Source organism: Marmota marmota, unplaced genomic scaffold (genome assembly GCF_001458135.2).
Source record: "Marmota marmota marmota unplaced genomic scaffold, marMar, whole genome shotgun sequence".
Taxonomy (NCBI): domain Eukaryota; kingdom Metazoa; phylum Chordata; class Mammalia; order Rodentia; family Sciuridae; genus Marmota; species Marmota marmota.
The window spans coordinates 11364902-11377249 of record NW_025999880.1 but is presented as its reverse complement, the minus strand read 5'-3'; the positions used below and the strand labels follow the sequence as shown (position 1 = coordinate 11377249).

The 12348-nt window shown below is 55.2% G+C and overlaps 2 protein-coding genes and 1 long non-coding RNA gene across 6 annotated transcripts in view; 2 read left to right on the top strand and 1 right to left on the bottom strand.

Moving 5' to 3' along the window:
• Positions 1-1149, bottom strand: part of LOC107150446 — a 6428-nt gene extending 5279 nt beyond the window's left edge. The window contains exons 1-2 of one of the 2 annotated variants that reach the window (XR_001504589.2): positions 984-1149; positions 302-448 (exon numbers count right to left, since the gene is read on the bottom strand). This is a non-coding gene — a long non-coding RNA (uncharacterized LOC107150446). The remainder of the gene's footprint in view (positions 1-301; positions 449-983) is intronic. The other variant, XR_007342491.1, reaches the window with a different exon arrangement.
• Positions 1-11439, top strand: part of Spata20 (spermatogenesis associated 20) — a 12817-nt gene extending 1378 nt beyond the window's left edge. For all 3 annotated transcript variants that reach the window (XM_015495473.2, XM_048789078.1, XM_015495474.2), the window contains 14 exons: positions 50-114; positions 289-443; positions 520-663; positions 756-957; positions 1411-1541; positions 1630-1734; positions 2160-2234; positions 2334-2543; positions 2626-2818; positions 3109-3277; positions 3530-3741; positions 5340-5539; positions 10826-10906; positions 11084-11439. In XM_015495473.2, coding sequence (XP_015350959.2) covers positions 50-114; positions 289-443; positions 520-663; positions 756-957; positions 1411-1541; positions 1630-1734; positions 2160-2234; positions 2334-2543; positions 2626-2818; positions 3109-3277; positions 3530-3741; positions 5340-5539; positions 10826-10906; positions 11084-11254 — 2113 coding nt within the window. In that variant the 3' untranslated portion in view covers positions 11255-11439. The remainder of the gene's footprint in view (positions 1-49; positions 115-288; positions 444-519; positions 664-755; positions 958-1410; positions 1542-1629; positions 1735-2159; positions 2235-2333; positions 2544-2625; positions 2819-3108; positions 3278-3529; positions 3742-5339; positions 5540-10825; positions 10907-11083) is intronic.
• Positions 1-12348, top strand: part of Epn3 (epsin 3) — a 29101-nt gene that overhangs the window by 15043 nt on the left and 1710 nt on the right. The window contains exon 12 of the mRNA XM_048789085.1: positions 3037-3046. Within this exon, the coding sequence (XP_048645042.1) occupies positions 3037-3046 (10 nt within the window). The remainder of the gene's footprint in view (positions 1-3036; positions 3047-12348) is intronic.

The window sequence follows — 12348 nt, the reverse complement described above, 5'->3', positions numbered from 1 at the left end:
CCCCCAACCCCCAGGGCTGCTGATTGATGCCACACCCTGCTGGACCTAGGTACCCCTGGGGACAGGAAGCCTTTGACAAGGCCAGGAAAGAAAACAAGCCAATCTTCCTCTCAGGTAATGTGCCCACCTTCTCTGAAATGGGGAGGGCTGTGTGGGGGGAAGGGTTGGTCAGTAGGGGAAAGGTCCTGTGGGCCTTACGGGCTCCCAGGGGTCTAGAGATCAGCTTCTGGTCTAGGTGGGGCCCCTGGGCTGCTCTGTCCCATCTTTGCTGCCCCATTTGCATTCCAGTGGGGTACTCTACCTGCCACTGGTGCCACATGATGGAGGAGGAGTCCTTCCAGAACGAGGAGATTAGCCGCCTGCTCAGTGAGGACTTCATCAGTGTGAAGGTAGACCGGGAAGAGCGGCCCGACGTGGACAAGGTGTTCATGACGTTTGTGCAGGTGAGCTGTTTTCCAGTGGGAAAAATCCTGTCACTTGTTCACAGCAGTTCCCCTGACCCTGATGCTCTCTCCACAGGCCACCAGCAGTGGTGGGGGCTGGCCCATGAATGTGTGGCTGACTCCCAACCTCCAGCCCTTTGTGGGGGGCACCTATTTCCCCCCTGAGGATGGCCTGACCCGAGTTGGCTTCCGCACAGTGTTGATGAGAATACGGGATCAGGTAGGTGTGCATCCAGGAGGGAGGTACTCCAGCCCAGGTCAAGGAACCCCGAGCTCCATGCTGACCTCCAGGTGTGCCCTCTCCTCCCACAGTGGAAGCAGAATAAGAACACCCTGCTAGAAAATAGCCAACGTGTTACAACAGCCCTGCTGGCCCGTTCGGAGATCAGCATGGGTGACCGCCAGCTGCCACCCTCTGCCGCCACCATGAATACCCGCTGCTTCCAGCAGCTGGATGAGGGCTATGATGAGGAGTACGGTGGTTTTGCTGAGGCCCCCAAGTTTCCTACTCCAGGTCAGCATTCCTCAAGCCCTCCTTACCCCAGACCTGGTCTTGTGCTTCCTGTCCTGGTCAATGGTCTTCTGCTTCCTGGCATAGTCATTAGCCTCCTGTCCTCCCAACTGGCCAGGAGACTTGATACCTGCTCTTAATAATGACATTCTGACCCTGACCTACATAACGATCTTCCAACCTGGTCAATGACCCTGGGCAATGTTACTGGTCTGGTCTGTAACTTCCTTGGTCCCCTATGGCCGATGATATTCTGTTCTCCGGCTCAGGTGATGACCTTGTGTCCTTTGGGTTGCCCATTGACCTCCTGACTCTCAGGCTTTCCAGAGATGGCCTGCCTGTCAAGTGAACTCTTCTGGGTTGACTGTTGACCTCCTGACCTCAGCCTGGCCAGAGGCCTCTTGACTATCCACACTCCATCATTCTCTCACTCACCTGTTCTTGCCACCCCCACAGTGATCCTGAACTTCCTGTTCTCCTACTGGCTCACTCACCGTCTAACCCAGGATGGCTCTCGGGCCCAGCAGATGGCCTTGCACACCCTGAAAATGATGGCCAATGGGGGCATCCGGGACCATGTGGGCCAGGTGAGGGGCAGCAGGGCATTCCCTGGAGGAGCAGTGGGAGGCGGTGGCTGGGATCAGCCTCCAGCCCTGCATCTCTCACCTGGTACAGGGCTTCCACCGCTACTCCACGGACCGCCAGTGGCACGTCCCTCACTTTGAGAAGATGCTGTATGACCAGGCACAGCTCGCCGTGGCCTATTCACAGGCCTTCCAGGTGACCCCCTTGCCTAGTCCTAACCCTGGCTGCCTCTCCCAAGGCCTTCCTAGTACTGTGGCTCTTCTTTCATTTTTTTTCTGTTTTTCTTTTTCTTTCTTCCTTTCTCCCTTCCTTTCTTTCTTTTCTCGCAGTACTAGAAATTGAACTCAGAGGCACCATACCTCTGAGCTGTATCCTCAGCCATTTTAATTTTTTAAGTTTTGAGATAGGGTCTCACTAAGTGGCTGAGGCTGGCCTCGATCTTCAGGTCCTCTTGCCTCAGGCTTCTAAGTAGCTGGGATTACAGGCGTGGTCCATCACTCTTAGTTTCAACTCTTAATTCCTACTACCCAGCTCCCCTCTCCCAATTTCCCAGGAGAATATCACCCCTATGTACCTGGGCCACCCCAATGGCCTCTACTGACAGCCTCCGCCCTCCCCAGATTTCTGGTGATGAATTCTATTCTGAGGTTGCTAAAGGCATCCTGCAGTATGTGTCCCGGAGTCTGAACCACCGGGTATGTATCCAGAGGAAGGTGGGCCTGGCTGTAGGAGAGGTTTGGGGCCTCCATTGCCCTTCAGGCTGTGGGACCCAGCCAACTCTTCTCTTTTCACAGTCTGGAGGCTTCTACAGCGCAGAGGATGCAGATTCACCCCCAGAGCGGGGCTCGCGGCCCAAAGAGGGTGCCTTCTATGTGTGGACAGTGAAAGAGATCCAGCAGCTCCTCCCAGACCCTGTACAGGGTGCCACCGAGCCTCTGACCTCAGGCCAGCTTCTCATGAAACACTATGGACTCACAGAGGCTGGCAATATCAGCCCCAGTCAGGTGAAGACTTCTTGGGGACACAGGAGGGGGCCTAAGACCTGCTGGGTATGTGGGCTCCCTCTGATAAGGCCATTTTCCTCAGGACCCCAACGGGGAGCTGCAGGGCCAGAACGTGTTGACTGTTAGGTATTCTCTGGAGCTGACTGCTGCCCGCTTTGGCTTGGATGTGGAAGCCGTGCGGACCTTGCTCACCACGGGGCTGGAGAAGCTCTTCCAGGCCCGGAAACACCGGCCAAAGCCACACCTGGACAGCAAGATGCTGGCTGCCTGGAATGGTGGGGCAGTCCTGTCTGAGGCCCAATCCTGTTTGTAGAATTCCCCTCACTAAGTTCCCTTGTCTGTCAGGCACCCTTAAAACTACGGATTCTTCTTTTATTAGGTTTATTATCCTTAATTTGCAAATGTGTTCATTCGAGGCTTAGAGAGTGGAAGTGACCTGCCCAGGGTCACCTTACAGGGGCCAGGAGGCCAGCTCTAACTGGTGTTGGGTCAGAGCCTGGGGTGTGGTGGGGACCTCCCTGGAGAGCTCTGGCCTCATCTTTTACACCCTTTCTTCTCCCACCAGGCCTGATGGTGTCTGGCTTCGCTGTGACTGGGGCTGTCTTGGGCATAGACAAGCTGATCAACTATGCCACCAACTGTGCCAAGTTCCTTAAGCGGCACATGTTTGATGTGGCCAGTGGCCGCCTGAAGCGCACCTGCTATGCTGGCAATGGGGGGACTGTGGAGCACAGGTGGGGGACTAGGCAGGCTGGGAGGGCTCATCTTCCTTATGTATTCCTAGCCCCCCTCTGCCCTTCCTCTGGATGAGGCCTCACTATGAGCTCCTAACTTCCCTGGGTCCATTTACTCCTCTGGGAAATGGGCTAGTGGCAGACACCAGATAGCTGGATTTTGAGGATTAAATGAAGGAACACATGAGAAATGTCCCCTCTGTGAAAGCCCCAGGCCTTCACTAGCCTCTCCCCTGTTGCCTGTGTCCCCAGCAACCCGCCCTGCTGGGGCTTCCTGGAGGACTACACCTTCGTGGTACGGGGCCTGCTGGACCTGTATGAAGCCTCACAGGAGAGCTCATGGCTTGAGTGGGCTCTACGGCTACAGGACACACAAGACAGGCTCTTCTGGGACTCCAGGGGAGGCGGCTACTTCTGCAGCGAGGCTGAGCTGGGGTCTGGCCTGCCCCTACGTCTGAAAGATGGTCAGTGTGGGTGTGGGTTGGCCTGGGGTCCTGCACCCAGCTGGGTTTGGCTTTCCCTGCACAAAGCATAGTTCAGGGTGGTGGTGAGGAGCTGGTGTGGGCTGGCCTCACATCTCTGTTCTCTGCTCCTTACAATCGTGGGAACCTGTTTCTTTCTTTCTTTCTTTTTTTTTTTTTTTTGGTACTGGGGATTGAACCCAGGGGCACTTTACATCCCTAGCCCTTTTATTTATTTTTATTTTGAGAACAGGATCTTGCTAAATTGCTTAGGGCTTGACTAAGTTGCTGAGGCTGGCCTTGAACTTGCCATCCTTCTGTCTCAGCCTCCCAAGTCACTGAGATTATAGGCATGTGCCACCATGCTGCCCCCCCTTCTCTAATTTTTAGTTGTAGGTGGACACAATACCTTTTTTGTTTATTTTTATGTGGTGCTAGGGATCAAATTCAGTACCTCACACATGTTAGGCAAGCACTCTACCACTGAGCTACAACCCCAATCCCTGGCCTCTCTTTATATGTAAAAGGATATTAATGCTGGTACTGACTCACAGGGTTGATGGAAAGATTTATCTAGGTGCTCAATGGTCACTGGCATCCAGGGATTCATACCTGGAATGAGGCTGACGTGGTCCCTACTTTCAGGAAGCTTACAGTGTAGTAGAAGACAGCTAATAAACAGAAATAAGGCAATAATGCACTCGCCACATGTAGTTAAAGTTGTGATGAGGGCTGCAAAGAAGTAGGAGCCCTATACCATGTGGCTGCCCCCATGTCTTGTCTGTTGTTAATGGTCTCTCAAAGAGCAGGACTTATCCCCAGGGTCCAGTGCAATCCTGGCAAGTTGTAGTAGGTGCTCAGTAAATGTTTACTGAATAAATGAAATGGCCTCAGGAGAGAACCAAGAGGAGGAGATCCAGCTCAGCCTGAGGGGAGATCAGATTGAACCAGGCCTGGGAGGCAGGAGTAGGGACCATGGGGTCACAGAAGAACTGTGGAGATTGTTCAAACAGAGGGAAGAGTCTGAGAGACCCCAAGGGGGAAGCCTGGGCCCTGGAGGACAGAGGACAGGGCCTGCATGAAAGGAGGGCACTGGGGCCTGCAGGAAAAGGAGGGAAAGGCTCAGGAGACCTGCTTAAGGAAGTCACTCTGATGGTGAAGAAGGGATGGAGGTAGGGGAAACAAGTGACCAGTTAGGAGACCATTCATGGTGTTCAGTGCATGCAGGCATTGGCGAAGGCTCAACTAAGGGTTGAGCTTGGGATGGAGAGAAGTGGCAAAGTGGCATGTATTGTGGCTGCAGCCCTAGCAGGACTCAGATTAGAAGTGGGGGGTGAGAGACAGGAAGGGTGTGGCCACTCTGGCTTGAGCAGCTGGGTGGTGGACAGAGGTATCAGCAGTGAGACGGGGCCTGGAGACTGGCCGGCCAGCAAGAGGAGTTGAAGGTGCCATGAGAGAGCCATGTACCAACCACTGCTAGAGCAGGGAGGAGATGTCTTCCTCCATCCCCTCCCCCGTGGCCCCGGAATTAGTCTGGGGCAGGATCCTGAGACCCAGTGACCCTTTCTTGCCTCCAACCCCTGCCTCCCTCTGCCCTGCAGACCAGGATGGTGCGGAGCCCAGTGCCAACTCTGTGTCGGCTCACAACCTGCTCCGGCTGCACGGCTTCACTGGCCACAAGGACTGGATGGACAAGTGTGTGTGTCTATTGACCGCCTTCTCAGAGCGTATGCGCCGGGTCCCCGTGGCATTGCCTGAGATGGTCCGAGCCCTCTCAGCTCACCAGCAGACCCTCAAGCAGGTGGGGGTGCTGTTCCTCTGGCTGGGACCTGGGTAGGAGGGGAGCCGGGTTGCAACAGGGAAGAAAGTATGGGATAGGGATCCTGGGACTGTCCCCGGCAAGTGCCCTTGAGGCAGGTCCCTGCTCTGCAGTGGAGGTGCCTGTAGGCGGGTGTGCATCTGAGGAGATGGCCTGTGGCCTGGGCACATGCCCATGTGAGTGCCTGTCTCTGGCCTTCAGAGTATGGGTGCAGGAGGCAGGGACTAAATATGGGTCCCTGGTTGCTGGTGAAGTGTTCTCTGTAAGGCTCTGACCCCATGTGTGGTGTTGCCATGTGTGTGCAACCCTGGGGAGTGTGTCAGTGTGTGCATGTGCCTGCCTTTCTGGGCGTGGGCACGCTTGTGAGTGTTGGCAGTGTGCATTTGCCTATCTGCATGTATACCCCCGTCTTCAGGTGTGCCTGCTTGTGTTACATGTTTGCTCTGTTGTGTTGGAAGTCCTTCCCCAAATTTATCTAAGTTTTTCCTGAGCAGAGTAAGCTGATACCTTCCTGTGACCTTCTCCTGCCTGCTAGATGTTGGGAGATGCTCTTGAGTCCTCTCCTTGGCACACACATCTTTGCAGGCTCCAGAAAACCCATCTAGCCCCCACCAGGGGAGGAGACAGGGAAGTGTGCTTTGGGAAGGGCAGGTGTGGAGTGATGGGGCTGACAGGTGGGGTGGGGGGAGCTTCCCCCCAGGCCTTCAGGGGTCTGCTGAGTCTGGGCATCCTCCTAGGCCCCAAGCCCAGCAATACTGATAGCCAAAAGAAGCTGCTAGAGACAAGGAGGCCTAAATGGGGCCACTTCTGGGGGAGATGTCAACAGTGGGGAGTGGAGCAGGAAAAAGCCAGGAGACTGGACAGTCACTCCCTGGTATATGGTCACATATAGTGACACATGGTACCTGGAACCAGAGTCTGCTTCGTCTGGGCAGCTGGTCCTTGGTGCAAGCCACCAGCCCATCTGGAGGGGATTAGAGCCCTGGCCAACAAGGTCAGCTGGCCTCTTTCTCCTTGGAGCCCACTCAGCCATGCCAGGAAATCAGAGGCTGGACATGAAGAGCCTGGCCCAGGGGGTGGCAGGGAAGGAAGGTATAGCGTGCTGAGGCACAGGTGGCCTTTTTGGCAGCCCAAGGCCTGGTTTTGGAACGGTCTGAGTAGTTTGCACAGCCTTCTTGCCACCGTGGTCTCACTGACCCTCATGAATGAGGTGGTAAGGCCAGTACCTTCAGCATCTCATATGGATAGTTCTTCAAGACCCAGAGAGGGTAAGAGCCTGGTCTAATAGCCCTCAGCACATCAGCATCTCTCCCTGCTGCTTTCCTTAGGAGGCCCAGCCACAGCTGTGAAGAAGGGTGCAGCCTGGTGTCTTCTATCTCTCCCCGTCCAGTCTAGTTTCTGCATCTCCTTTCCCTCCGACCTGGGATCAGGTCCATACATGACAATGGGATTCTGTAAATGGTTTCAGAGGAAAGAGGGCCTTAAAGGGTTAGTTCTCCCAGGAATCCTTGAATTTGCAAAGAGGGCAAGGCTGGATATAAATCTTGGTAGATGTGAGATTAGAAAGCCCCCGCAGCATCCCTTTTCCTTTGTGGGCTTCCCTTTATGTGCTCCCTGTTCTGCCAGCATGACTGTTCTGCAGCAGCTGTGGGCCAGGGTCACTGGAGACAAAGCATCATGGTTTGGGTAGTCATTTAAGTGAGCCTCAGCTTGCTTATCTGAGAAGTAGGGAGGGGCCACCCATCTAGCTCCCAGGGCTGTTGAGGTGACCACATAGAATGATGTTTATATCATCCCTGAGTAGAAGGCATTGCAGATGGGAAGATTCTCTCAGCTCCTGAGGAAGCCAGATGGGCTGTGGGAGAGGGGAAAGGTCTGAGGGTTGTAGGGTACCCGAGGGGCTGGCAGGGCAGGGCAAGCTGCATATAGAGAGATCTCTCAGCCTAGAAGAGAGCTTAGACAACATCCAGTTCTAATTTCTTTTTTTGGGAAACCAAGACCCAAAGAAAGGAACTTTTCCCTCCTCTTCCCCCTCCCTGCCTGAGGTTATAAATTCAGCTACAGAAAATTTACTAAGTACCTATTGTGTGCCAAACATTGGACTAGGGCCCAGAGAGCAAAATCGACATTGCCCCTACCTTCAGGTAACAGAGAGCCTGGAAGCAGAGACAACCATTCCACTATTGTAAACATAAACAGAATCCCTGCCTGGACTAAGTACTATGAGCTTGCAGACTATTGTCTGGCTCAGTACTATATCCTCAGTACCTTGGCACTTAATAGCGTTAAACACTTGCCAGAAAGAAAGCCAGTCTAAAAAGGTGACGTCAGAGCTGAGACTTGGAGGGCTGGAGTTAACCACTGTTCCAGGTCTTCCTTTGCCTTCTTCCTCCACTCCCCACTCAGGTAACCAGTGAGCATCTCTGGCCAAATATAAGAATCCTCTAATGCCTACATACTGGGTTAAGGATATTCCAGGTGAGAGGTCTCTCCCAAGACCCCAACCCCAGGAAGTCTATCTCAATTTATCCATATGGTCATGTGTGCCTACCCTTTTTCTGGGCTTATTTTATTTTTTAATAACACTGCAGCCCAAAGATCAGGGTGGCCTTGGGTGATGCATGAGGGTGTGGGGCCTACTGAAAACTAGAGAAACCTGACCACTGGACTGGGTAAGCCTCTGGCCTCATTTCCCCTCTGCAAACACTGGTGATGAGAATCCCTACCTCCTTGTGTCAGCCCTGGGGCTTCTTGACCCTGGCCAGAAGGGCAGGCCAACAGGCCAGACTGTGGACCCGTAGGAGGGAAGAAAGTGTCAGACGATCAGAGCTTGTCATAAATAGCCCCCCTCTCCCAGAAGTCGTCCCTGGGTTCAAGATCAGCGCCACACACAGAATGAGAGCAGAGACACCAGCTAGGAGAAATAGGCACTTAGGGGATCTGTTCATTAGCATGAAATGCAAATGAGCCCGGCCTCATTTGCACAACTCGGTGCCCGGATTTGGCAAAAGGGCAACCGGGAGGCGACAGGCGAAGAGCTGCTCTGCCCTCCTCACCCGACACAGCAACCGGCTGGCGGGATCTGAGATGTCCCCTACCCCCCCCCCCCATACCTTGGTGGGAGGACAGCAGGGGCTGCGTGGGTGGCACGGCCTTAAGAAAGCGGGAATCCGGGGGTGCCAGAGGTCAAGCAGACCACCCTCGGTGTGTCTACAATGGTGTGAACGCCTCGGATCTCCGGGGAGAACTGACTGACCCGGTGGGTTTTGCCACTGGGTTTGTATCTCCCGTAGACGTTGGGGAAATGCTACTTAGCGTCTAATCCTCGATGCCCTTTCCCCTCCCCCACGCGCCTAGCACTCCCGTGGTGCTCTGTTCTTGGGTACCCACAGCTTTCTGAGGTGCGTGGACGGTGGGAGAGAGCTAGAGCTGAGTCCGGAACTCAGAAGGTGAGGCGGGGCGAGTGCCCGTGTCTGCGCGTGCGTATGCACGCGTGAGAAGCACAGACCCGCAAGGACCCACTACCCTAGAGTTGAGGTGAGTGAAAGGAACAGCACCGCGAAGCTTCGGTCCCGTGGACAGCCCTCCCCTAAGCCATATTGGGGCTTGAAGGGGAAAATGTGAGGTACAGAGTTAGGGGACGTTGGTGGGATTTTGCAGAATTAAATGGTGGAACCCAGCTCTGTGTTGCCACTGCCTTCCAGACATCCGAGGCCCCCGCAGGTCCCCACTCAGGGGATCCTAGCTCTGCCCTGCAGCTGCGCCTGGAGATCCAGGCTCTGCTGTCCGGTGCGACCTATCTGGGGCTACGCTTTCAAGTACGAACCCCCTTCGTGAGTCCAAGGGACAAAGGATCCTTAGGGACAAGGGACGAAGCTCGAGCGTCAACGTGAGGTCGGAGCCTAGGGGTTAGGGTTAAGAGGTCAGGGTGAAAGTTCAGAAAAGAGCCTGAGAGAAGGACTTTTAAGCCCGAGACTATTTGACGAAGGCCACGCCCAGACCATGCCCACCTCTGTCTTTCTCAGGCTCCGCCTGTTTCCCCAAGACCTGCCCCCCTAGTCTGACGCTCAACCCCCGGGAAGTCCTGCTCCGCCTTCCCTTTTCCTAGTCCCACTCCTGGGTTCAGCTACAAGGTGGGCGATTAACCAGGTGGAGACCCAGGATTTCGCTCTGAGAGAGTGATCACACTCCCACCCCTTGCTTCCCGCATCCCTTCTTCTCCTGTACAGAGCTGAGCTCCGCCCTCTGGCTGCGATCCAATTCGGGGGGTCCCTGAACAAAGAATGCCGGGGGACTGTGGTGCTACCCCAGCACGACCCCACGCCAAATAGTCTGAGTCCCCGGGGCTCCCTTTAGGGGAGTCCCGAAGACCTCAGCGGCCAATTGGAAAGTGGGTTCGGTCTGGGCAGCCGTCTGATTGGCTCCAGCCTTCGGGAGCGGACCCTGGGGCAAGGGGAGGGGAGAGGGGCGGTCCTGGGATTTGGGATGGGAAACGGATTCCAGCTGTGGTTGTTTCCCCGGGCGCCCCCGCCCGCACTGCCACGGCGGCCGACCAATAGGCACGCGGCTCAGGGCCGGCAGCGCGCGACGATTGGTTTAGAGATTGGCTGGGGAGAGGCGGGGCCGAGGCTTGAAGTTGGAGTGAGGGATCCAGCTGTGGTGTGCGCCGGGCTCCTCGCCGCCGCTTTCGCTTGCTCGCTCCGCGTCTCTGCCGGAGGAGGAGGCAGTGGCGCCGGCGACAGCTACGGCAACGGCAGCCACCGCGGCGGTTGCGGCGGCGGCATCTCCGCCTCCACCCCCGCCCGGGACGGCCCCCCACGGTCTCCCCGCCCCTCNGTGTTACATGTTTGCTCTGTTGTGTGTGTGTGTGTGTGCGTGAGAGAGAGAGAGAGAGAGAGAGAGAGAGAGAGAGGTGGGGTTTGTACGTATGGCATCTTCCCCTGTATGGGTATCTGCTATGTATATACGTGAGTACCATCTCCCTGTGGATGTGTCTCTGTGATACGTGTCTCCCACTGTATCAAGTCTTTTGGGTATGTGTCCCCATGTTTGTGTCTCTACCATTGTGCATGGCATTGTCACTGTATTCTCCTGGGGTCTGTGTCTCCACTTGCAAAGCATTAAATCCAGTGTGGCCTCCTGGTAGCTGAGTCTCCATTCCTCTTAGAGAGAAAGGGTGGTGCGAAGGGAGGATCTGGAAACCCTGGTAGGTCTGGGGTTCAGCTCCTCCCTCATCTAACACTGGAATGACCTTTTTATTCTGGCCAGATTGTGATCTGTGGAGACCCCCAGGCCAAGGACACAAAGGCTCTGCTGCAGTGTGTCCACTCCACCTTTGTGCCTAACAAGGTGTGTATCCCTATGAGCCCAGCCCCACCCCTGCCTCCCTTGAGTTGCCCTTGCTGCCTCTCCTTAGCTCCCCAATATCTGCCTTGAAGGATTGAGGAGAGGTCATCTCCACCATGGGCTCTGTAGTGTCCCAGCATTTTCCTCCAGGTGACCCTCTCTGCTCTGCCACTGCCCCAGGTGCTGATTCTGGCTGATGGGGACCCCTCAAGCTTCCTGTCCCGCCAGCTGCCCTTCCTGAGTACCCTGCGACGGCTAGAAGACCGGGCCACTGCATATGTGTGTGAGAATCAAGCCTGCTCAATGCCCATCACTGAGCCCTGTGAATTACGAAAACTGCTACATCAGTGACTGACTCCGCAGGGCCAGGGCAAAAGGTGGCGCTTCCCAAGTGACCAGAAACTTAGGTCCATCAAGGCTGTGTACAACCTGCAGCCACCCTGGGCACCCTGCCACCAGGTGACCTTGGCCATCCTCACTGCTCCCCCATGGGCACCCACTTACCCTGGAATAAACCGAACACCGTCCCGCAGTGACCTCGGGGCCTCAGCCTCACTTGTGAGGGAGGGGATCAGCTCTGGCCTGGGAACTAGCAGCCTAGGACCCCTTCCTCTGCGAGTCCTCAGCTGACCTCTTTGTCTTCTTCCATCCCCCCTTTACCTTCCAGAGTGACCCTGCCCCCATCCATAGTCATTGAGCCTGAATGAAACTGAGGTCAGGGGGCTAAAACTAAGTACAGTGGACCTGAGTGGAGACAGGGATGTATACCAGCCCAGGAGGGGGAAAGCCAGTCCTTGCCTGTAGAAGGGGTTAGCAAAGAGTCCCGCCCTTCCCTCCCCTTGTTCTGAGCAGGGAAGGGATAAAGGGACACTTTATATTTGACAGGATGGCAATATTGCATATGCCATGGTTCACGATAGCAGCTGCTATCAGAACTAAGACATTTTTTTAGGGGATCCATCCCTCCCTGACCTCATCAGGAAGCGGGGAGGCCTCTGGCAAGAGGTCAGATTGTTCATCCCCTGCTTTTTGCAAGCCAGTTAGGAAAGTTCTCTCTCTCTCTCTTTCTTTCTTTCTTTCTTTTTTTTTTTTTTTTTTGAGCATCTGTTGTGTTGGAAGTCCTTCCCCAAATTTATCTAAGTTTTTCCTGAGCAGAGTAAGCTGATACCTTCCTGTGACCTTCTCCTGCCTGCTAGATGTTGGGAGATGCTCTTGAGTCCTCTCCTTGGCACACACATCTTTGCAGGCTCCAGAAAACCCATCTAGCCCCCACCAGGGGAGGAGACAGGGAAGTGTGCTTTGGGAAGGGCAGGTGTGGAGTGATGGGGCTGACAGGTGGGGTGGGGGGAGCTTCCCCCCAGGCCTTCAGGGGTCTGCTGAGTCTGGGCATCCTCCTAGGCCCCAAGCCCAGCAATACTGATAGCCAAAAGAAGCTGCTAGAGACA